Below are 26,335 nucleotides of genomic sequence, written 5' to 3'. Positions count from 1 at the left end.
AAACCTTGGGGGAAAAAAAAAAAAAAAATTGTCAATAGTTTTGGGGAAAATGCTACAACTTTGTACAAGAACAGCTAGTTCAGTCCCACTTGAAAAGTATCAGGTTGGCAGGCAGTACAACTATAATTCTTCCATGGAGGTAGGTTCATTGCCATGAAAGATTAGTAGTATTGGCCATATAATTGCAAGGATGCCACACATTTTCTATACCAGCAAAAAAATATATATAAAAACGTTTGGTGAAACTCAAGCAGTTGCTCTTGGCATTTCTAAGTCTTTTTATTGTGTTTGACATAAAGGTCTTTTAAACAAGTTGCCATGTCATGAATTTTAAAATGTGTTTTGCACTTGGATGTCCAGTTTTCTTTCCGATGACTTATTGCGAGTGATGGTAGATTGCTCTCCATCTTCTGACCTACCTACTAATGCTGGTGTTCCCCAAGGCTCGGTGTTTTTCTCCTACTCTTTTCCTCTTGTGTAATAATGACCTTCCACTGACTAGAAATCCTATCCATAGTTTTGCTGGTGATAGCACCTTGCATTCCACTTCTCAAATATCTTCCACAAAGTCCTTAATTGCTGATATCCATGTAATTCTTCATTGGGGCAAAGAAAACTTATGTGAAAGAACAGAAAGAAAACGTATCTGAAATGGGCAACCCACTAACCACCTCCTCCCAACCATTTGAATTACCCAGGGCCTTGCAAATGGGTGCATTGTATGTGCCGCACCAGGGCCTCCGATCCAGGGAGCCATCAAACTCTCAATATAAATAAACGAGGTCCCTTGACTCCTTTTGCATCCGGGCACCCGAGAACCTTTGCATGGCCCTGAGACTACCAATATGGTAGCCATACTCATGATTCATGACTGAAACTCTTCATTCAGGACAGGAATTTTGTTTTGTGTTGCAAGTAGTGATGGAACAGATCTCAGATCCTAACATCTGGGATCTGTGTTCGGAGAATTCCTCCACCAAGCCTGCACTCACAACCTCGCTTCCATACAGTAGACAATCTCATAGCCTTAGGAAATAATTACTAATTAGAGAGAGGCTGTCCATTGTAAACACATTTGATGATTGCCCTCTCGACCTAATCAAGGACAAGACAAAGCTTCATCAGCTGTTGAAATTCCTATCTGCTCGCTCTGTGGTTAGACCTCAGTATGTATTTATATTTCTATTTCCCTGGCATTACCTTCACTGTGGTGGGAACATTGTGTATGTTTCTATACAATAAAGATGAAATCTTCCTTTGTCATTAGTTTCTACTGCTCTTTCTAAGATATTAAAGAACTCTTCTGTTTCATCTTTTGTTGAACTATAAAATTTGCAAAGGCAAATTTCATCACTTGGTCTTCTACCTTAAATTCCTCTACTGGATAATATTTCTCATCCAATTAAACTTTCTTCCAAATTGGTTCTGAAAGCTGTTGCTACATCTTTCCGCTGCCAATGCGCCATTAAAAACTAAATCAATCAATCAATCAAAGCTACATCTTTCCTAGCACTATATTTTTTTTTAGAATAAATTTTATAATTATTGTTTTGCAGCAGCTCTGATATTTATTCTCTTGATTTCTGTGATATCTGCTATTCTTATATAGAGCAACCTAGTCTCTCTCATTTCACTTCTTTACCATTTTAGCTTTTAACAATGATGGTACCTGTCTTGAATATTGTTCCAGTAGTGTGTTTAGCACCACATGTCTTCATGTATTGTTTCCATTAAGTGCTTTAGGCACTGTGCCTAGGGCTTAAGAAAACAGAGACCCAAAAAAATATAATTCAAACAGAATACCGCAATTTTATTTCAACAATAAAATTCAACTACTTTCTATTTAGAAATTAGTTGAATTTTATTGTTGTTCACAGAGTTCTAAGATGAATGCTTCCTTCAGTTTTGTCTCATTAACACCATCAAAGCTCCTATTGCAAGTAAGTTAGTGCTGGAATAAGTAGTGTGAAAATAAATTCAAAACCAAATTTATAAAAATGCTTTCTTTCCCAAAATAGTCTGAATTACTAAAGGAAATGGTGATGTTTCAGAATTCCATATGGGAATTCAGGAATAACCCCTCCTTCCTTTTGGTCTAATGACTGGGTTTTATGAAAATACAGAAAGAAAATTTGCAACAATTTAGTAATTGGTACCATTTAGAGGAGTGTTGTAAATTTTTATTATATGCAAAAGTACTTTCCTCAATTTATCAGATTCATTCAAATTTTTCCACTCTCAAAGAATATCACCAAAATCACACCTTTCATACATTGTTTGATTCAAGTGAACAGTTGATTGTGTTGAAACTTCAAAATGATTACTCCACCATAGGCCGACCGGGCTAGCCGAGTGGGTAAAGTATCTGCCCGGCAACCCAAAGGTCGCGGGTTCGATTCCCGCCTCGGGCTTGGATCAAAGTACTGCAAAAACCTTGGGAGGTGCAATATGGCCACAGAAGCCGATGCGCCAACAACTACCAAATCAAAAAAAAAAAAAAAAACTCCACCATAGCTACAGAATGGGTGAGCTTATTTACAGTTTTATTTGCACCAGTATTTTGTTCAAAACATGAAATTAAATAATTATATATATAAATATTAAGTATGTGATGTGATTAATATGATCTGTTATATATTTGGCCCACTATTGGTCAACTATAATATTCTTAAAAATTTAAAGATTATTATACTTTTTTAAATAAAAAAGTTCAATAATAACTGACCTTCTATTCAAATTATTAATTCCATCTAAATCAAATTATAATCTACACTTAAATCTTCTGAGTTATAATTCATATTTTTGGATAGTATCTGCCCTCTTATGTATGGGAATATTGCATATTTATATCTCATAATGTTTATTCAAATTAGTAAGCTCGTAAATTAAGAGATTAAATATCTTATTGCTAATTTTTTGTGTTCTGTGTTTACAGAAAATGTCCTGATAAGTGAAGCCCAAGCAAGTAATGAAAAAGAAGTATGTAAACAAGCATGTAATAATGCTATAAAATTGTTAGGTAAGAGAGACTTCTGTGTTGTTCCAGATAATAAAAATAAGCTACAATTGAAGCAGCATATTCTTATTGAAGATGAAAGGAATCATCTTAATCGTGCTATAAATAATACTTCTCAAACTTTTCCTGTGATTGCAGGCAATTCAAAACCTGTTCATAATTATATTAAGCATACTAATATGACAAAGGAATGCCATATTCCTATTCCAAATAATTTCCTAATTATGGATAAATCAGATACTTCAAATGCTGATGCAGCTGGTTCTATTTTATTCAACTCTGCTAATTTCTGTCGTGTTCGTATTACCTATGAATATGATATTGTACAAGATAAAAATGGACAAGGTTTCAGGTATGTAATTATTATTTCTGTATATTAAAGGAAAAAAATTTAATTATCTGCTGATAGTAGTAGTCATGCTAAGAAGTTAGTTAACATATTCGGTGTGTTACATATCAGGTGCATTAAATTTTTATTTTTTAAATTAACTGATTTTTTTTTTTTTTTTTTTTCTTTTCCTTTTTCTGTGATAAATAGAAGTGAAAAGTAAATAACTTGTTACTTACTTTTCATTGACATAAATCTTGTTACCAATTAATTACTAATTGATTAACTAATAATATATAAAATTAATTTTAAAATATTTCTTGGCTAAATGCCTAAGAGTATGAAAGATTTGTTTATGCATGGTTACTGCACTTGCATCATTTCTACTACCCAGGTAGTATGAATGCATCTTTTAATTATATCCCATATTGTAAATCAACCTTCACAATGAGTGGCCGAGGTATTGCACTGCTTTGAATAAGTATCCAGTAGAGAAGACTAATGTTACTTATTCTTGGCAGATACCACCACCACCCAACCGGCACGGTTTCAAAGCTTGTTGGCTTATCAGTGGGTAGGCAGGTACCCTGTTGCAATAGTGACAGCCCAGTTATATGAAGTCTAACTCCACAACATGAGAGATGCTTGATTGTATGCATGGTTTAATCTAAAAATATTTCTTGGCTAAATGCCTAAGAGTATAAAAGATTTGTTTATGAACAGTTACTGCACTTGCATCATTTCTACTACCGAGAATAAGTAACATTAGATCCACTGAGGATAAGTAACATTAGCCTTCTCTACTGGTGAAGCGTTATTTATTCAAAGCAGTGCAATACCTTGGCCATTCATTGTGAAGGTTGATTCACAATATGAGATGTAATTAAATGATGCATTCATACTACCCAGGTAGTAGAAATGATGCAAGTGCAGTAACCATACATAAACAAATCTTTCATACTCTTAGGCATTAGCCAAGAAATATTTTTAGATTAAACCACGCTTACCATCAAGCATCTCTCATATTGTGAAGTTATACTTCATAACTGGATTGTCACTATTGCAACAGGGTACCTGCCCACCCACCGATGAGTAAGCCAACTAGCTTCAAAATAGTGCCATCTGGGCTGTGGTATCCACCGAGAAAATAAGTAACATTAGTCTTCTCCATTGGTGAAGCATTACTTATTCAAAGCAGTGCAATACTTCAGCCACTTGTGATGGTTGATTCACAATATGAGATATAATTAAACGATGCATTCATACTACCTGGGTAGTAGAAATGATGCAAGTGCAGTAACCATGCATAAAATCTTTTATAAAATTGCTTTCACTTCATTGCACACATTTTCCATCATAACATTCACTCCATGATTTTTAATTATTTGTAATTTAAGAACGTGTGAAATGCAAAACATCAAAATACGGTATATGAATAACCTATGTTATTACCAATGAGGGTTCAAAGGGTGACACAAGTAACTATAGACCTGTAAGTTTAACTTGTGTTCCGGGGAAAATAATGGAGTTAAAGAAGCATTTCAGGATCAACTAGACAAGACTGCAGTAATAGTTAAGACACAGCATGGGTTTGTTAAAGGGAGCTCTTCTCTGACCAATTTGATTGGATACTATGATGTGGTCACAAAGGAACTGAATGTCAAAAATAATTTTGATATCGTATACTTGGATTTAAGGAAAGCTTTTGAGACTGTTGCACATGGAAAACTGCTGTACAAATTGGAGAGGTATGGCATTATGGGTAAGTTACTAAAATGTATAAAGGGATGGCTGAGTGGGAGATGACAGAGAGTGGTAATCAATGGACACTGCTCTTTGTGGACAAATGTTATTAGTGAGGTTCCCCAGGGTTCAGTGCTGGGCCCATTGTTGTTTTTTTTGTATTCATAAATGATATTGATGAAGGTATATATCAGGATTAGTGTTCAAGTTTGCAGATGATACAAAGGTTGGCAGGATTGTTAACGACAGTAAAAACAGTAGACTACTCCAACTGGATCTAGATAAGTTAGGCAAATGGGCTGAGAAGTGGCAACTGAAGTTTAACATTGACAAATGCAAAGTACTGCATATGGGTAGCAATAACCCAAAAGAAATGTACCAACTATGTGGTACTACACTCAGTGAAGTGGAAAGTGAAAGAGACCTGGGGGTAATTGTGCAATCAAATAGCAAGTTTGCTGAGCAGTGCAGATGGACTGCCAGGAAAGGTCACGGAGGCTTGTCAATGATATATAGGAATTTTGCCAGCAGGGACAGGGAGATGATTATCCCATTGTACAAGGAAATGGACAGGCCACACCTAGATTATTGTGTACAGGTCTGGAGGCCTCACTTTAGGAAGGATGTAGAGTTGCTAGAACAAGTACAAAGAAGGGCAACAAGATTGGTGAGGGAGATGAAGGGATCTCTTACCAGAGAGGCTTAAGTTCTGCAAATTGCAGCGACTGGAGACTAGGCACCTGTGAGGCGATCTAATTGAGGTGTATAAGGCCTTTAATAGGTTGAGCATGCTGAATTCTGATGGAATTCTTCCACTTGTTCAGATTACAAACCTGAGGGGGCATAAATTCAAATGGAAGAAAGACAGTTGTAGAATAGATGTGCGGAAATTTGCTTTTATCCAGCGGGTGATTAATTGCTGGAAAAACTTCCATCTGTCATTGTGCAAGTTGATAGGTTAAATAAATTCAAAGAGGAACTGGACAAACATTTAGAGGGAATGGTTGTGTGAATTTTTTTTTTTTTTTTTTTTTTTTTTTGGCTGATGCTACATAAGCTCATATGCTTGCTTCCTTGCATCACATGCCACGATTACTATTACTATTTTAAAATTTATAAACATTTTGCAATATCTGTTGATTAACTTTTTTAACCACATGCAATGAAATTCTTGTGATGGTAGATTGCAGCACATTTTGAAGAAAAAAAAAAGTAGTTTGCATCACAAGTTAAGTTGGCCACCCCGGTCTAGGGCATGTTGAACTGGCACACGTTGGTACCTCTGGTACATCTAGATGCATCTCTGAACAGTCCAGGTTACGTATCCATCCTTGCAGACCATCTGCATCCCTTCATGGTCATTGTGCACCCACAGGCAATGGACTCTTCCAGGGACAATGCACCTCTCCACAAAGCTGTGCAACGAAAACATGGTTCAAAGATCATTTTGCCACCATGGAATGACCTCCCTGATCACTGAACATGAACTGTGTGGAGTATCTTTGGGAAGCTGTGAAAAGGCCTGTTTGAGCTTTGGATCCTCCACTAGGCAAGATGATATATCTCTTTTGGGAATTACCCTGACTTCTAATCTCTCTTGGCACAAGCACATTATAAATATTGCTTCCTCTGCTTCTAAAAAACTTGGTTTTCTCTTTTGCTCTCGGCATTACTTTTCTTCCAAACAGCCGTTCACTCTGTACTAATCACAAATCTGCCCTACCATGGAATATCCCACATCTGGGGCTGTGCCCCCAAAACCTCTCTCATGGTTGTAAATTCCATTCAGAAGAGGGCTGTTAGATTAATTAATGACTCATCTCTAACAGAGTCTCTCGACTTGCTGTCTCGTAGACTTGGATTTCAGGAAAGCTTTTGAGACTGTTGCACATGGAAAACTGCTGTACAAATTGGTTACAAATTTTGAAGAATACTGTTTCTGCTGCATGCCTTTTCTACAGATACTTCCATGGGCTCTGTTCTTCTGAATTGGTTTCTATAATTCCCACTCTCTCTTTCAAAACAGTCTGAACATGTGCCGTCACCAGCCAACATCCATTTACTGCCCAACTTCAAACTCACAGAACCAACTTTTCATCTTCCTCGTTTATTCATTCAACTGCTGTTTTCTGGGACAACTTTCCTTCTTACGTATTTCCTGAAAATTGCAGTCTACAGAAGTTCAAGGCTAATGTCAACAAATATCTCTTTCGTCTTCTCAACCTCCAACCCAAGCACGGTACTAAGTACTATAGGTTCTAATATCTCTCTTGTTTGGGGTTTTCATTAAAAAAAAAAAAATTATATACACACACAGACAGGACCCCCCCTTGAGTCAGTTCCTTAAAAAAAAAAAATTGGTCAGATCCTAGTTCACCAGTATAGCCTGGGTGTCACAAATAGTCAGGATGGGTTATCCCAGCTTGTATAAGCAAGTAGATTGTCTTCATTTCAGTGCTGGTGAGATGGAAGGGACAGCCCATTCCACACCATTCAAGCCTGGTGGGTGGTTCAGTCAATTTCTTATGGTCATATTTGGTATATCCATAGGATGTCCGTTGGCACACTGGGAATTGACACTTTGTTGCCAGGGGCCAACATGTGGATGTTTCCTGATGTAAGGAATAGGGTCAGTTTGCTGTTACTGCTTAGGCTATTATTACATTGCTATTTATGGCCTGGCACAGGGTTGTTCTGCACAGTTCAAAAACAGATTGTTAATATTCAATTAATGTCTTTTAGTAAACTTCTGTAATGAACAGATTTTATTAATTTCTGATGTTTTTCTGGTTAACATACAGCACATGGTCCGATCCTCTTTGGCACAAGAGGAGGAGTGGGTTCATCAGCTACGCCACAGCTAAATAATTTAGCCTTGAAGGAACTGCAGCCTGTAAAGAAAATGGTAGTTAGTAAAAAATTCAGAGCTACAGGGCTCAATAACTTCCACGATTTTTTAATATATTAAAAAGTAAGAGATTACCTCAATTTTTTCATGGAATGCTTCCATTGAATTCTGTCTCATATGTGACGAATAAAATAAGATGAAAAAAGTGAAAAAAGAAATTAATGAATTCCCTCACTCATAGAGATACGACCAAATCCGATGCGCAATGGAATCGAAAGCTGAGAGCCCCAACCCAAGTGCGAGAAGACATTGTGTCATAATAATTAGTTAAAACTGGTTCCGATAATAAATAATTAAAATCACAATTAAAAAGATTAAAAGCTATTTAAAATTAAACGGATTAAAAGTTTCGATTTGGATGAATACTCAAATTAAACAAAATGCACAGCTGTTTCCCTTCCTTAAGCAGACCATGCTTTTCGGTTGATCACCGTGTTCACAGGATGGGAATATCACAAAGTGTTTGTGTGTGTGTGTATTTGACTCTGAAATATATAGAGATTATTTATATTGGCGCATGCGTAAAACAGACAAAATCCGATATTAGATAAGGCCATCGCACATTGATAGAATTTTCATGTAATTTCATTTCAAGCGTTTCAGTGATCAATAATTTAATGTAATTGTGTTGTATATTTAAAATGACCACCTCATTGAATAGGAAAAAGTAACCCTGGTTGAAAGGCCAACTCTGACGTGTATGCACACGATGTACGGATGGAAGCAGAATGTTGCTCGACACGAAACTCTTAACGTGCAACAAATGGAACCCTCATACAATGAATCACACTGACTACACGAAATGTTGTACACAAGATCATTTACCTATGCTGAGCAAGAAGGAAGAATTGTGTGATTTTTTAATGTATTATGGAGCTTCTGCATGGGCCTGGCTGTTATTTCGAATTCAGTATTTCTAAAGAGTTCATTAAGCTGCCTGTACCATTGTTCAATGTACGGTATGGAAATAAAATGTGCTTTATTGGTATTATTAATGGGTATCATATTTACTGTTTTATTTTTAGCCTGAAACCTGATTTGATTTATAACGGAGTGAGGGTAGCATCTATTTAAAAACCTATCGGTTGGTGTAACACTCAGAAATTTCTGAGTGGGTTCAGATGTGGAATATTTGTAAGCGTTGAAAAACCGGTCGAATATAATAGATATCTTATACGTGAATGGATGATAACTTCGGTAATGCAGGTACATCCCCGAATTGGTGGGTTTTCGGTAAATGCTAACTTGCATTTTTTGCATGTCGCGTGTGAGGGTGAAATTTAAGAAGTTTAGGGCTTTTGTTTCTATCTGTTCCTCCTCCAGTGTATAAGTTGTCTCGTGTGAATATTATTGAGTACCCGTAGAATGTCTTGAGTGGTGTTGTGATTTGTTATGACAAGTATATCATCAATATATCTCCCATAATAAGTAATGCGGGGAAGAAACGGTGTTAAATGAATATCCTCGATGTTGGCAAGATAGATTTCCTCTATGAGACCGCTCAGGTTCAAGCCAATCGGTAAACCGAAAACCTGTTTGTGTATAGTCTCTTTAAGCGCAAAATAGTTTGCTTCAAGAAGAAGTTTGATTAATTTAAAAATTTCTTTTTTGGGTAATTTAGTGTGATTTATTGCGATAGAATCTTTGTTTAACAGTTCCCAAATTACATCTAGAGCGTAGTCCACATTTACATTGGTGTACAAAGAGGTAACATCTAATGAAAATAATTTATCGTGAATGCCAAGCGTATCAGATTGGTGGTTTGGGGCAAACCAGTGTAGCTCAGGAGATAAACCATTAGGTTGTTCCCCCCCCCCCCCTTCGTTTTTTGGTCCCAAGTTGTGCCTTTTAGTCAGTTTTTCAGGGTTGTCAGGGTGATATCTATGAATTCAGTAGGTATTTGTTTCTTAAATCTGTAGTACAGTCCACTCTTTATGATCTCCAGATCCAACAGCAAGTTGCCAGCCAGCTAAGATACGAAGGTTGGCATTAAATGTTGTTAACGACAGTACGCTGCTGCAACAGGATCTAGAAAAGTTGAGCAAATGGGTTGAGATGTGACAAATGAAGTTTAACATTGACAAATGTAAAGTACTACATATGGGAAACGTTAATCCCAGAGTAACTTATCAATCTGTGGTACTATACTGACAGTGGTAGAGAATGAAAAGGACCTGGGGATAATTGTGCAGGCAAATATGAAGTTTAAGTTTTCTGAGCAGTGCAGACGATCTGCAAGAGTAGCTCATGGTGTCTTGTCAATGATATACAGGAATTTTTTTAGCAGGGATATGGAGGTGATTATCCCCTTGTATAAGGTAATGGTCAGGCCACACCTTGAGTACTGTATACAGGTCTGGAGGCCTCATTTTAAGAAAGATGTAGAGATGTTGGAACAAGATTAGTGAATGGAACAAAGGGTTGCTCTTATGAAGGTTATTATTTTATTTGTTATTATTTGTTTTTTAGGAGCATTAGCAACTAAGGCCATATTGCTCCGGGGATATGCGGTGGTCATTCCCTGACCTTTCCGCATCTTCCGTATTTGGTGGTCACGAGTTCGAACTCCGGTCTAATCAAGAAGCGTGTGCTAAGCACTGCTGCTCCTGCCCACCTGGCTACGGAAGCACTCTTATGAAGAAAGGCTTAAGTTTTGCAGACTACAGTGTTAGGAGACTAGGCACCTGCGAGGTGATCTGATTGAGGTGTATAAAGCCTTGAATGATTTGAGCATGCTCAATGCTGATGAGATTCTTCCTCTTGCTCAGATTAATCACCTGAGAGGGCATAAATTCAAATTGACTAAAGACAGTTGTAGGATAGATGTGCAGAAGTTTGCCTTTAGCCAGCGGGTGGTTGGTGGAACAGATTTCCATCTTTTGTTGTGGAAGTTGATAGCCTAAATAAATTTAAGGCTGAGCTGGACTGGTATTTGGAACAAATGGAGGGGTGAAATCAGAGCTTTTTTTTTTTTTTGGCTGATTCTGCTTAAGCTTGCTTTCTTGCATCGTATGCCTCTACTAATGCTATCATTTATAGGTTGGGGTACAACAAGCTTTAGTAATAGTTATTGTCACAGTGTGATTCTCTGTATGCTGTCAATTTTTGATTTATTTCTGGCTATGGTGGCTCTGGAAAACCAGAGATATACTGCTTTATATACCAGAGACCATTTTCTTTTTTAGACCCCAGTCAGAGCAACTGATGTGGGCTATCATGACTGCATAGTTTCTAATTTTTTTTGCTAGGTAATTGAGAAGGGGTAGAAAGACAGTTTATAATCAAACATCACCCCCAAGTATCTCATTTCTGTGACCATTTTTATTGAAGTTCCAGCAGATCTGATCAAGTGCAATCTTTGGAGGGGGGGGGTACCCATTAGCAGAATTCGTTTAGTATTGACTGCTGAAATGGTGGGATTATGAGCACCTGCCCACTGTTCTTGTTGTTGTAATGTGCCTTTCTGTTGTTACCTCTCACAAGGAGAAAAAGGTTATCAGCAAAGGTGACCTTGTCAACAGGATCTTGGTCAGCTGTAAGGATGCACCGATTAATCAGTAGATAATTGGTAATCAACCATATCAGCTGTTTTGTTGATTAATCGGTGATCGGCCTTTTGCCCGATTAATTGTTTCTTATTTAATTTAATTTTCACTTGTATTTCTGCCATTTCATCAGTTAGTTTTGTCAATGAATTGATTATAGCAGCAGTTTTACTTTCTTCACTGTTACTTTCATTTTCAGTGTCTGGCTGCTGATTTGACTATTTATTGATACAACAAATACAAAAAATGAAATAGTAATTTTGAAAACACATAGCTTCATTAATAAAAAACAAAAATGAAATAACTTTGATACAGCATATCTAAATACAGCTTCTTTAATACAAAAACACAAAAAATCAAATAATTCTGATACACAAATGCTCAGCTTTTGAACTATTGTGCTACAATTAAGAAAAAAATCTTGGAACATTTAAAAAAGTAAATAACTTAAAACAATTTTAACAAATATAATCAAATTCCATTACTCTTAAATTATACTGTAGGAACATAAGAGTTTCTCCATTTTCAGGGCATAACCTATTTCTTGCAGGCTCATATTTCCACCTGTACTAAATATTCTTTCACTTTCGACTGAAGAAGGTATTTAATCCACTTAAATACAGTGGATTCCGGTTATTTGGGCCACTGGTTAATCAGGGCAGCCGTTTATTTGTGGCAAATCTTAAAAAACAGAAACCAATGGAGAAAATAGCCAGGGTTTACTTCGCTTAATTAGGACAGCATGCCATTTAATTGGGGCAGGAGATCACAGCACTGGAGATTACCCTACGATTGTCTCCGACGGTACCACGTGGTTCGGTTGTAATTCTGGAGGTCAGAACCATAAAACAATAAAAATGATTAGCATTCGCTTGTTTATTGGGCTTTTCTGTTAGTGAAATCTATCATAAACGGACAGTAAACTCGATCTTACTGAATTTGCGATAACACCGACAGCGGGAATTCTGTGGGTTATCATGATGAAATGCGTTTACACTTACATGAAATCTTCAATCATATAAAAAAATTAATTTTCAGATCTTCTCTTCATTCCTATTTTTAAAGCTTTGTAACTCGTTACTCCGTTCTCACTTGCGCGTATTGTGTTACTTGCAATTTGTGTGTGCCGTGTTCTTTGTTATTGATTGCTTATCTTTTTACTGTTTTTATTTTTAACCCCCACCCACAAATGTCAGTGAACAGAAATGTCAACTAGTTCGTATGTACATATCCATGCTGTGTCTGAATTATTGCTGCAGTCTTGTCTAGATGATCTTGCAATGCATCTTTAACCAGTGACTCCATTATTTTACCCGGAACAGAAGTTAAACTAACTGTTCTGTAATTACTCGTGTAACTCTTCGATTCCCCCTTTGTGAATTGGGGATACATTTGCACATCTCCAGTCCGTGGGGACCTCCCCTGAGTCCAAGGATGCTCTCATAATTATGGCTAAGGGTTTGCTTACTTCCTTTGCCTTCTCCTTTAATATAACTGGATAGATCCCATCCACCCCAAGTGCCTTTCTTATGTTTAACTTCGACAATTTCTCCTCCACTTTGCTCTTAGTTATTACAAAATCATTAAGCACCCTGCTATAATTTGATAACCTTCTGGCATTTTTAAACCTTAATAATTCCTCATGTGTGAATGTAGATGTAGTATACTTTATAGTTTGTTTGCTATCTGAGCAAGATCATGAACAGTCGAACCATCGATATCAAGTGGACTAATCAGATTCATCCCCTTCCTTTTAGAATTTATATAAGTAAAGAAATCCTTGCTGTTTTTCTAAGCATCCTTTGCCAAAGATTTCTCGTAATCTGCCCTTCGCCTGCCTAACCTCCTTTGTGACTTGATTACAGACTAGCTTATATCTGCCTTAGGCTTCTGTGTCGCCTGATAACTTATATGCATCCCTTGCATTTTTATTCTCTGCCACGAGTCTCATTAGTTCATTTGACAACCATTTAGGCCTAAACCTTGAACAATATTTCTTAATAGGTATGAATCTTTTAGTAGCTTCCACGATTAATTGCTTGAATGCTTCCCACTTAGAATTTTCTGTTGGCAACATCATCAGTTGTCCATCCCACTGTACATTATTTAAAAACTGTCTGAGACCACCATAGTCACCTTTACGGAAGCAAAAACCCTTTCCTTTACTCCAATGGTAATTATATCTTTAAGTATATCCCACATCAGTAGACTGTGATCACTGCCACATAGTGGTTCCTTTATCTGCAAATTCTTAATACACGAATGATCACTGCTGATAACCAGATCAAGAGTATTATCCTCTCAAACATGCTGCTGTAGAAAACAATCATCTAATAAATCCACAAAAGTCTTACTAGTATGGGAGTGACCAACCCACAAGTTCCAGTCAATATCTGGGAAGTTAAAATCCTCCATTATAAGACATTCTGATTTACTAGCCTACTCTATTTCTCTGTACAATTGTTCATTGTACTCATTCGAGTCTTTAGGCCTATAACACACTCCTACTCTTATTTTTGCTTTCACAGAAATAAGGTAATGATATTCTTCACTGTCTGCTATGCAAATATGGATTAATTTATTAAAAGTTGTAGTGTGTGTGTGTATAAGGCATGATTGCGATTCTAAACCACAATTATTAACTTCAGCTACCATATTTGCTCCCGAGTCTTGCAATACCGGGAAGATATTATTGTTTGTCAGCTTATAATCTTCAAGAGTTTTACTTAACTGTTCACTGATTCTAACAGCTGTGTGGAGCCACTAAAAGGAGCAATGCTTAGGACAGCCCTATGTGTTCAAAATCATATGAAAGCTAGTGGCCTGTCACACTCTAAAAAGGGGAATTGTTTGTACTAGCTGTCCAAATATCTGTGGTTAAAGAAATGTACTTGACTTTACTTTCTCAAGAGATATTGTGAATTTTTGTTTTGACTTTTTGAAATATATCTGGTATAATATTTTCCATAAAATATTATTATCTGCTTGGAATGAAGTAATTGAGACAGATCTTCTTTAATAATTTTTAAATCCAATATCTGATACTAAAGAATATGATTGCAGACCAACAGCTATTATTTCTCCAGTTGTGTAGTGGATCTTTTTGGCCCTATGATCATTAATATCTCATAACTTTTTCTTTGCTAATACAGCTTCCAAGGTAGGTCATACTTTAGTAGGAGGCACATAGGTGCTGTCACTTGTTCTTAAACATCCAGCTTCTGTACAGGTCCTTTTCAATTTATTTGATTCTGTTTCCTTTGCTATTTCTTGAGGATGGAACTTCCTAAGATGATTCATCATATTAGATGTTGTAATGGTTTTAGCTGTTTTTCCTCCCCTTGATATGCTAGCATCACACAAACTGTATATGCAGGGAGTTGTATCTTTTGGGTCTACCTTAAAAAGAGCCTCTTCGATGGCATTCTCATGATTGCACGATTGATTAAAAAAAAGGGATACAGATTTATTATCTCTTACAAATTGTACAGGGAAGATTGATTTTAATATGAATAGCCATAGGAATAAAATAATGTATTTTAGTGTACTTTATGTGCCTCTGAGAGATTCAGTTGGCAAACAATCATTGTGATCGTTTGCCAACTGAATTTTAATTCTTTTAAATGGCGATTCTAATAAGTGAAAATAGGAGGAATATTATCAAGCTATAAAGTAAAGATCACAAATTTACACTTTATTACATTACCAATTAACAAAATTAAATGGTACGTGAAAACTGGAAGAATATTTTCCACAGGTTAGCAAAATAGAAATAAATTTATGCTTACGTACATAGCTTAATAATATGCACTGTAATATACTGACTAGTTCATATTTCTGTTCAGTGACATTTTTGGGGTGGGGTTGTAAAATTTAAAACTGAAAAAAAAAAGATATGCAATCAATAAGAAAGAACACTTCACGCACAAATTGCAACAAACACGATATGCGCAAGTGAGTACGGAGTAACAAGTTTACAAAGCTTTGAAAATGAAGAGAAGATTCTGAAAAGTTATTTATGTTTTTTTATGTGATTGAAGATTTCATGGAAGGGGAAACATATTTCATCATAATAACATAAAAGTCCACAGAATTCCAGCTATCGGTATTATTGCAAGACTGCAATAACAGAAAAGCCCAATAAACTGGAAACTGCAAATTTTTTATTGTTTTATGGTGATGACCTCCAGAAATGTGCTTTAGAAAAATATCACAAAGGTGTTCAAAATTGATTCTTATAATGACTACACTTTCATCATTACCATTTCCAAGAAATGGTAATGATGAAAGCGGCTGATTCCACTAACCAGTGATCGTATTAACTAGCACCTACTTATTTCACTTTTCGATGGGATGGGCTTACAATTGTCTCCAACCAGATCACGTGGTCCTCTCTCTCAGTCAATAGCAGGGTTTGTAAATGTGTTGGCTGCGGTGTTTTGTTTTTGCATCCTTTAGTTGGTTTAGTTTGCATCCCGAGGTCTTGGAACGAATTACCATGTGTTATTGGGTACACATTATGATATTTTCACAATATAATGGTATCTCTGGAATTGATTAATATTGTAAAGCTGGGGTCTACTGTACATCCTTCTGATATACAGGTTTTTTGTGCAGAATAAACTACACTTGATATTCATTAGCAGTCATATGCATATTCTCTTCTAATTGTGTGTGTGCGTGCGTGCGTGCGTGCGTGCGCGCACATAAATATATATATCTTTTCCTTGCTTGTATTTAGTAACCTGTGCAGAATTATGCTTGAAGGTAAAGAATTAAGTACTGGTCAAGGAGATTCAAAACAACTTTCCAAGCAGGCAGCAGCAAAAGAAGCACTTCAAAGGTTGAAGACTGTTTGCTACACAGTGAAGGTATTCTTTTATTTATTTTTTTTTTCATTATTATGGATTACAAATTCGTAGCATTACTAAAAGTAACTTTAAAAACAATCGCAATTCAATTATAAATCGAAATTTGTGACTCATACATACGGACTTATACAAGGGCTATTCTATAAAGAATGATCTTATTTTTATATATATATATTTTTTTGTTCATAGTATATCTCTTTATTAATCATCCATATTTTGATGGCCCTTTACAAAGTGGTCCCTATTTGATGAAATTCACTTACTCCATTTCTGACATTCTTCAAAAACATGGCAGAATCTTTTTTTTTTTTCTTTTTTTTTTTTTTAACTTGCATTTGAGAATTGCGTCAGATGTCTTTACAACTTCTGATGACTGGAATGTTTTCTGCACAGCTCCTTTAACTTTGGGAATAAAAAAAAATCACTGCATCCAGTGATTTTTTTTTATTTATTTTATTTTATTTTTTATTATTATTATTTTTTTTTTTATTTCCACATGAAGTCAGGGCTGTAGAGTGGATGAGGAACGCATTTAATATTAATGCTAGTTAAGTACTCTATGTCAGTATGAGCAGTGTGAGGTCTCGCAGTTATGGTTGTAATGAATGTGATCCCGCAAAGTGTGCGGTATAGTTCTGTAGGAAGGTTCCATAACAATTGTATGATGTGGCACAACATATTGGTAAACCATCTCTTAATTGTGAGAAAAAAAGAGATGACCATAACCTTTCCTGCAGAAACCACAACTTTTGCTTTTTTCAGTGTTCACAATGATGTAGACTCCCAAACAGTTTTGCTGCGTACACTCTAGGTCAAAATGATGAAGCCATGTCTGATTTACCTTTATTACCTTGTGCAGAACCACACCATCTTCAGTAGTCCTGCGGCTCCTGACAAACCTCCTTGCTAAATTGTTGGTCACATGCAGTGGTGAGCTATAGTGGGCTCGCATGGGTCGAGAGCCCATTCTTGAGATGATCATTTATTTCAAACGAAATCCTGAATGTAGTTATTGAGTATCCAGAGCCAAAACTACAGTGGGGCGAGCAGAGCCACATTCCCAGCATTTTAATGGTGCAATCAGTCGGTTATGTATTTTAAAATTGCTTAATTTTTGATTTAATTACAGTCGGACCTCTGTTTAACAAACTTCTTTATAGCGAATTTTTTTGATTCCCCTTGTGGTAATTACATTTAAAATAGTTTCTGTTGAACAAAGAAAATTTCCACATAACGAACGGATTAGGAGAGACGACTTTGTGTGCATTGTTCTCACCTCTGGCCTTTAGGCAATTTACGTAATTAGAAAGTACGAATTAAGGTTGAAGGGGATTATCGTTTCACAATGTTAGTGGTGTCCATAAAACCTATGCAGTCACATATCGATAAGTCGCGCTTGTCAATCTGCTTTCCATAGCCAGTCAGAGGATTAAGAAGATTCCCGACATAGATGATAGCCTCTGGTCAACCTGTGTTGTGGTTCCCCTTTGCTCTGGCAAACAGGCATATATTTTTCGGAGAAGTGAGTGATCCACGCCTTCCAGTAAATTTCTCCTGTCTATGTTTACTTGGTCACAGTAGCTGAATATTCGTGTGATTCCGACATTCTGCACAGTATTCAAACAACTAGCGACAGTAGCAACATGGGGGGGGATTGAGGCAACTAAGATATTATATAAACTTTACAAAGATTAAATGTTGGCAGATTTTGAAACTTTGTCGAGCCTTTCACTGTGTAGAAAATGTTCTAAAATATAATGGCATACAGGCACTAACTAAAAAAAAAAAAACTATATTACCAATCTCGAAAAATCTAGGGCGAATTAAGGTCGCGTGTTCGGGCCACGATGGGCAGCTTGTAGCTTGCGGGGAAAATGTTTGTGCAAACATTTTGAATCAGAAGTTAAATATTCCAGATTATTAAATCAACTTTTAAATTTGGAATTTCTTAAAAATTTAGAAGCTTTATAGAATCACAATGGTAAAAGCATATAAATTAATAATTCGAACTATCAATGCTATTGCTAATTACAAAAATTCTGAAAGAAATGATGAAGCTAAAATTGAGGGCATGTTGAAGTGCAAAGAATTTGAAGCAATTTTAAATTAAATAAAGAAAATGACGATACCATTGAAAGAAATTTTAAACATATGCTACCCGAAATCGTAGAATGTGAGAGAACTTTCATCTCGGTGGCAAGATGGTGAAAACCGAATAAGAAATTTGTTTCCTGATAAAATATGAAATAAAATTTAATGATTTTAGAGATTTCATCAAAGACAGTTTATCTTTAAAATCGAGTGAAATTATCTTTTCAATTAAGAAAGCCAGAAATATCTTTGAAACCATTGCGATTAGCTGTGCTGAAGCTGAGTGAGCTTTCAGCGTAATGAATAATATTGTGACAATTAAACACATTGCAAATTATGATGACCATACATCTAAATGGAAAACCATTGCTTCAATCCGAATCATTACGTCAAATCATTCCTCTGTAATCATCGCTCAGCTATTGAGCAAAGCAGATCAACAACAAATATTAATAATAAAGAAGTAAATTTTTAGCATAAATTTTTCTTGAATATTTGGGAAATAATTTTTTTTCATGTAATCTGTGTTTTTATACTTTTTCTAGAAAGTTTGTTTTTTATGTAATATTTGTTTTTATATTGTGGAATGTTTTGTGATAGTTTTTATGTTATTTGTGATATGGGAAATGTGAATTTTATGTTAAATCAGCGACCGCGAATAGCAGGGGTTTACTGTACTCACGAATGCAACTTATCTAAATATCTCTGTAAAATAGCACTTACTGATGTACTGATCTTGTAGTTTAAGCAACATACACAGCTGTTAGGGTCACCTAACAATGGAATTTAATGAAAATGCGAGACGAAAAAAGAAATTGTTGACAAAAATTTGTGTTGTTGCAATCATACTTACTGCAGTAGTAACTTCAGGAAGCATGATTGTGACATCGTACTATTCAAAAATTCTAAAAATTTAGAACTCCAGACACTGTTGTATCTAGTTATTGTGAGACGAGGCAGGACAACCAGGTTAAGTTTTTTTGTTTTTTTTATATATATATAGACCTAGGAACGTTTTACACATTCACTTATACGCATGGTTAAGGGGTTAATAAGCTGCATCTGTTCACTCCCTAAATCCGCTCCTGACTCAAGATGTCATACCGGTCATGAAAAATTCACCATGTGTTTTAACCACACTACTAATAGTTCGAGCGTGGGAAGCGCCTCTGGTGGAAGCCACGGATGACGTCACTTCCATGACTGATCAGATTTACTGGGTAGAAAGTCGGAAAAACTGCGAGCCCATTGTTAAAATATTCACAGCTCACCACTGGTCATATGTGAGTAGTCTTGGAACCCGGTGTGCACAAACAAGTGTTGTATGCAAACGGTCATGGAGAATACTGTGCGTGCTTCTTACTGATATTCTCAACATCTTTGCCAGTTGCCTTACTGTTATATGACGGTCTTCCCTCACAGCTACAGAAGTAATACTTATGTTTCATGTGGTGACAGCAGTGGTTGGAGCTCCATACACCTGATTTTTGTGATTGAATCGTGTCCATTTTTAACATTCTAAGCCACCTGTAAGCTGTGCTATATGGAAATGGAGATTCACCATAAGCCTCTTGTAACATTTCATGCACCTCAACTGATATTTTCTTGAGACGGAAACAAAATTTGAGAGCAGCATACTGTTATTTGTTTGTCACGTCCATTTTCGTAGGCAAAGTTGAACAGGCATAAACTTGACTGACCACCGAGATAACTCCATGTGCATGTCACTGTGCAGTTGCTATGTGATGCAGCTTGGTTTGGTCATAAATTCTACAGCTCAGCTAGAAAAAACAAGCAGTACAGTTTTTCGTGAAAAATTATGATCATTCTTGAACAGCCTCATACTTCATGCGTAAGTTGAATATAAATTTGACCCAGAGACTATGAATCTCAGGATTCATAATCACATTGAACAAACTAGCAAAATTTATATTGGTCAAATTACAAGAAAAGAAAACAATGTACTATCATGCTTAGCATTAGCATGTTGTCTTTAATCTTTTTTGTGAGTATGCACACGGACACACACATCTTGAAAGTTTTTTTTTTTCTCTATCTAGTATCAACAAATTATTTCTATATATTTATAGTTTGTCTTGAAACTATAGGGATGGCCATCTGTTAATTGTGTTTATAAGTAATGAGTCATTATTTGTATTCATAATTGTTTCAAAAATATGCATACAACCTTTCAGCATTATTCAGTGCTGTGGACTTACAGACAAATTTGAAGAAATTCTCTGGAATTCAGATCCAGAAGTTAATGAAACAGCCAAATAATATAAATATAGGGAATATTACCACATTGAACAAAAAAATAAAAATAGTTTTTATTTTTTAAAATTATCTTGTTCTGATGTTTGGCTATAAAATCAACATAATGATAAATCATTTATGTTTAGTTCTTCAATATTTATGAACATCCAAAAGGCATCAAAAACTTACTCCAGGTGGTATTATTACTCCCCAGAAACTCAATGAAAAAAAACAGCTTGTACCCTGTGCGCTCGAAAGACATTTTGTTTTATGTGAAAACATCATTAGGAAACATACACTTGAGATTGTATTTTCAACACTTTTCACAATTTGATATTAGATGAAAGAAAGAAAATTAAAACCGTTTAAATTTTAAAAATCGAACAGCTAGAAGTGAAGTTGTGAACGATATAACATTTTATGTTCACACCAGCTACTTACTCTACCGAATCAACATTAGTGACTGAGTTGGCATCGTTTAGGAAGTGGTCATTTGCATCTCACATTTTTGTTACCAATCGGTTTTACTTCAATCCGAAAAATTTAGTAGGTGCCGCCAAAAATGTTTTCACATCAAAAAGGATAAAGTTGATTTGTTTCAAAATGCTTGGGGGGGGGGGAATACTTCAGCTAAAATGACCTAATATGTGTCTTTTCTTCAATGTTCTGTGAATTCTGTGAGAACTTTTAATACATTTTATTAATTTTCTTTACTTTTCAAATAAAAAAAAATGCATTTAAAAATAGTTAATGCCTAGATTTACATTACTTTACATCTGCATCATCTATTTAGTTTTTCACTTTAGTATTAGACGGACATCTGATAATGAAGAAACAGCTGGGTTGGTTTTCACTTTTTTAAAATGTTTTTATAGAAGGTTGCACAGTTAGTTTCTTTTTTCCTTCATAAATGCCTCTTTTCACTTTTGCAATTCTTTCCATATTTGTGTCTTCTTCAACGATTGCCAATCCCTCAGAAATTGATTTAAAAGCTGCAGCCATTTTCTCCCACAAGAAAACATTCTATGTGGCATGACATGTAAACCAATGTTTTTTTAATGGCTAGATTAATTTTATTAACCAAGAACAGTTCAGTATAATTATCATATAATAATTTTTGAAATAAGTACATTTTTTTTTTAATTTTTATTTATTTAAATCTTACAGTTATCTTTACTATACATTTGGCATTTCGTTTTATAAGGAACTCTTATCTATTGGCAACTTTAAGAAATTTTGAATGAATTGTGACATTTGTTATATTTGACATTTGCGAATGTTCGTAAATCAAACATTCATAAACCGAGAGTTGCCTGTAACCGCTCGTGTTGGACTAAGGCAAATGCTTTGCTGAAATCTAAATAAACAATGTCGAAATTATTCCCTAAATCCAGCTCATAAGTGACCCTTCAAGCTAACCAGATTTTTTAAACATGATTTTCCCTTTACAAAACTGTGCTGTGTATCTTTCAGAATTCCATTTCTATCTAAATGATCCTGAATTCCACCTTTGATCATTGCCTCCATGATTTTCCGTACTTCTGAAGTTAGACTGACCAGTCAGTAATTTCCTACTACTCATAGAACCACTTTTATATATTGGAAATACATTGGCACTTTTTCAATCCAACGGAATCTCTCCTGAGTCCAGTGATGCTCTCATAATTAGCCTTAATAGTTCAATGCACTCACTTGCCACCTCTCTTAAAATTATAGGCTATATGCCAAAACCCTTGTAGCCTTACTTGCCTGTAGGTGGGAAAGTTTTTTTCATTAAATTATCATTTGAAATTTCAGTATCATTAATTACATATTTTTCAACTTCACTCTCATAATTTCTCATTGAGATAAAGGGTTTTTCTTTGTAAATGTCGATGCAAAGTAACTGTCGAGTCCATTGGCAACATCAGCTGGGGTATATAATATTATCCCACGCCCATCAGATTTGGCCTTCTCTTCTTTGCATTTATATATGTGAAGACTTCCTTATCCCCACTCTTTGCCAGCAGTTCTCATAACCTGCCTTTGTCAGCCTAACCTTTTCTGTGGCATTATTACAGGTCAGTTTATAGCTGTTATAGGCTTCAGTACTTTTTATTGCTCTGTAACTTTTCCATGATGTCTTTTTCTGCTCAAGTAATCTGGCTACTTCATTATTCATCCAACTTGGAGCCCTCCTCATGGAGTTTTTTAATAGTATACAGCAGGCCCCCATTATAACGTGGTTCGTTATAATGCTGTTCTTAGATTATAACCCGTATCTGACTATAACGCTGTCACAGATCACTATAATGCTCTTTTACAGATTGCTTTTTGGCATATTTAACGAAATCATTTCATTTGTTGGAGTCAATAGCTTGAAAATGAATACCAAAACAGCATTAAAACGTTTCCCACGCAGACTTGAGAAATTTTCCCACGCTCAGTGAAATTTTCTCGCACTCTAATTTAATTGCAGTACAGTGACTTGTTACGTAGTTCCGAGATCAACATTTTTAAAAAAATGACCAAGTATATTGCTTGTAATATTTGCGTTATATGCATTTATCCGAAGTCTAGTCATCACTCAGTACCATATTAGACATCGTGCGAAACGGACAGTTTACTTGAACATTGTATCATAATTAATGCAACTAACACGGTTACATTTTCAAAGAGTTAATAATGGCCGATAAGAATGAAAAAGCAACAACGTCTGAGCGCAGTACGAAGACTATAAATGTAAGAAAAAGACTGAATTTGAAAATTAAATTAGACATTTTGAAGTGAATTAATTCCGGTCAAAGACAAGCAGATGTGGGCCATAATTTAGGACTTGCAAGTTTAACTGTAAGAACAATTATAAAAAAATAAAGAATTAATTTTAGCAGCGGGAAAGATAGCTGTTCCAGTGCAAGCAACTAGGGCTAGGCCGGCTATTAGGATTGAAATGAAAAGACTTTTTAATTTTATTGAAGATAATATCCAGTGCAGAATTCAGTTAAGTTAAATATTATTAAAAAAAAGAGAGAGAGAGAGAGAGAGAGAGAGAGATTAGCCAATATGATGATCTGAAGAAAACTCTCCTAACAAAAAAAAAAAAAAATGTGGAACCATTTAAAACTAGTAGGGGCTGGTTGAATAGATTTAAAATCCAGGGAGAAGCTGCAAGTGCAAATTAAGGAGTCGAAACTTTCAAAAAAGAACTTGTTAAAATTATTGAAGAGGGGTATTATGTGTTGTACTTCTCAACAAGTTTTTAACATAGATGAAGCAGGAGTTTTGTGGAAATGAATGCCTAAAAGAAGTTTTATACTGAAAGAAGAAAAAAACATGCCAGGTTTCAAAGCAGCAAAGGATCGGTTGACTTTATTGTTGGGTGGTAATGCTGCGGGAGATTTAAAATTAATACTCCTTTTAGTTTATTTGGAAGAGGGCCAAAGTTCAACCTAAAATCGACACATTTTTCTTGATTAAATTCATCAATTAAATTAAATCAATTTAGATCAATTAAATTCATGATTTTAATTGGAATTTTAAGTTTAATTTTGATACGTAAGTAGTTACCACATAATTATATACGTATGTAATGCAGAATACACTACCATTTATTACTGATTAGGAAATATCCTATGGCACCGACCGCAACTCACAAATACATATGTTACCTTATGGGAATGCGGCGCTCGCTTAGCGTGGATTCACTTAGCTCTCTGTTTTAACAGAACAGATTATCAGCGTTAAGCGGGGGTCACCTGTATATGCATTCAGGGCTTCTCTGATTAATGTTTTTAAGGTGTACCGTAATTCAGTTGTATTCGCTCTCTGTGAGATATCTAACCAGTTAATAGAGGCCATGTAGCACCTTAGGCCATTGTAATTTCCTTTCCTGAAATTATAACCCTATTCTTTGCCTTTAACTAATGCTACTTCTCTCTTCATCGTGTACCATAGAACTCTGTGGTCGCTTCCTGTACTGTTAATCCTATTATGTCATCTGGTTTGTGGGTGATGATGAGGTCTAGAATATTCTTTTCCCTGACATGCCAATACAAATAACAATCATTAGTTGGTTTAAAAATTTTGTTCCCCATGTCAAGTTTCCTTTCCATTAGCTCCAAATCAATTAGAGGAAAATTAAAATCACCTATAATAAGACATTCGCACTTACTTGCCCATTCTATTTGCATGTAGAGGCTTTCATCATAATCTTCATGATCACCTGGCCTGTAGATTACTCCCACCATCATTATACCTTTGCTTCCAACTACCTCCCACCATACAGATTCTATACTACCATGCAAAATGTCTGTGAATCTGGAACAGCTTTAGTCGTGCTCAGACTGCTTTTGATAAGAAGCATGATCTCCCCCATCACCCCTTCTATCTGCCCTATCCTTACACTGTACATACCATACTGAAACTCATCATCCCCTATTTTTGAGTGGCACGTTTCCATAAGCTCTGTTATGTGAGTGTTACTTGTCCTAACCAGCAATTCAAATTCACTTATTTTATTAATGATACTTTTGACATTACTGTATAAACAATTTAGACTTATAGTGTTCTTGTATAGTTAACTACCCTGACACACCCCTTGAAGTTATTTAAGCTTGCTACCCGCTAATTTGAAATGTTTCTACCCTCAGAACACCTTGCTATTATGATCTGCTGCTGTAAAAAACAAGAATGCTTAAGGTAATGCAAGCATTGCTTTGACCATTGTCATTAAGCCACTTTATAGGCCATTCTGTGCTATATTTTCCCACAAGAAAACGTAATAATTGAGACTAATTAGACTTCCTCAGGTGGGTTTACTCCAAAAACCCAGATTTTTTTTCTTCCTGTATAAATGCAAACTGATCCCTTGTGACCATAGTTGCTTTTTTTTTTTTTTTTTTTTTTTTTGGCTGATTCTTATGTAGTATCAGCCAAGAAAAAAAAAAAAAAAAAAAATTCACACAACCATTCTCTCTAAATGTTTGTCCACTTCCTCAAATTTATTTAACCTATCAACTTTACACAACTATGACACAACGACAGATGGAAGTTTGTTCCAGCAATTAACCACCCGTTGGCTAAAGGCAAATTTCCGCACATCTATTCTACAGCTGTCTTTCCTCAATTTGAATTTATGCCCCCTTAGGTTTGTCATCTGAAAAAGTGGAAGAATCCCATTAGAATTCAGCACGCTCAACCCATTCAAAGCCTTATACACTTCAATCAGATCACCTCCCAGGTGCTTAGTCTCCAGCCGCTGCAATTTGCAGAACTTAAGCCTCTCTTGGTAAGAGGATCCCTTCATTCCCCTCACCAGTCTTGTTGCCCTTCTCTGTACACACTCAAGCAAATCTACATCCTTCCTAAAAAGAGACCTCCAGACCTGTATGCAGTACTCAAGGCGTGGCCTGACCATTGCCTTATACAGAGGGACAATCACCTTTTCCCTGCTAGCAAAATTCCTGTATATCATTGACAAAACCCCATGACCTGTTCTGGCAGCCTGTCTGCATTGCTCAGAAAACTTCATATCTGACTGCACAATTACTCCCAGGTCTTTTTCATTTTCTACCACCCTAAGTGTAGTACCACACAGTT

At 35.8% G+C, this 26,335-nt stretch overlaps 1 protein-coding gene across 3 annotated transcripts in view; it reads left to right on the top strand.

The window, feature by feature from the left end:
* Positions 1-26,335, top strand: part of LOC150080629 (NF-kappa-B-repressing factor-like) — a 112,108-nt gene that overhangs the window by 38,803 nt on the left and 46,970 nt on the right. For all 3 annotated transcript variants that reach the window (XM_090381379.1, XM_090381380.1, XM_090381381.1), the window contains exons 4-5: positions 2,936-3,368; positions 16,282-16,411. In XM_090381379.1, the coding sequence (XP_090237505.1) occupies positions 2,936-3,368; positions 16,282-16,411 (563 nt within the window). The remainder of the gene's footprint in view (positions 1-2,935; positions 3,369-16,281; positions 16,412-26,335) is intronic.

The sequence above is a fragment of the Mastigoproctus giganteus genome, chromosome 9 (genome assembly GCF_048544385.1).
Source record: "Mastigoproctus giganteus isolate SK-2022 chromosome 9, ASM4854438v1, whole genome shotgun sequence".
Taxonomy (NCBI): Eukaryota; Metazoa; Arthropoda; class Arachnida; order Uropygi; family Thelyphonidae; genus Mastigoproctus; species Mastigoproctus giganteus.
This window is presented reverse-complemented; position numbering and strand designations above follow the sequence as displayed.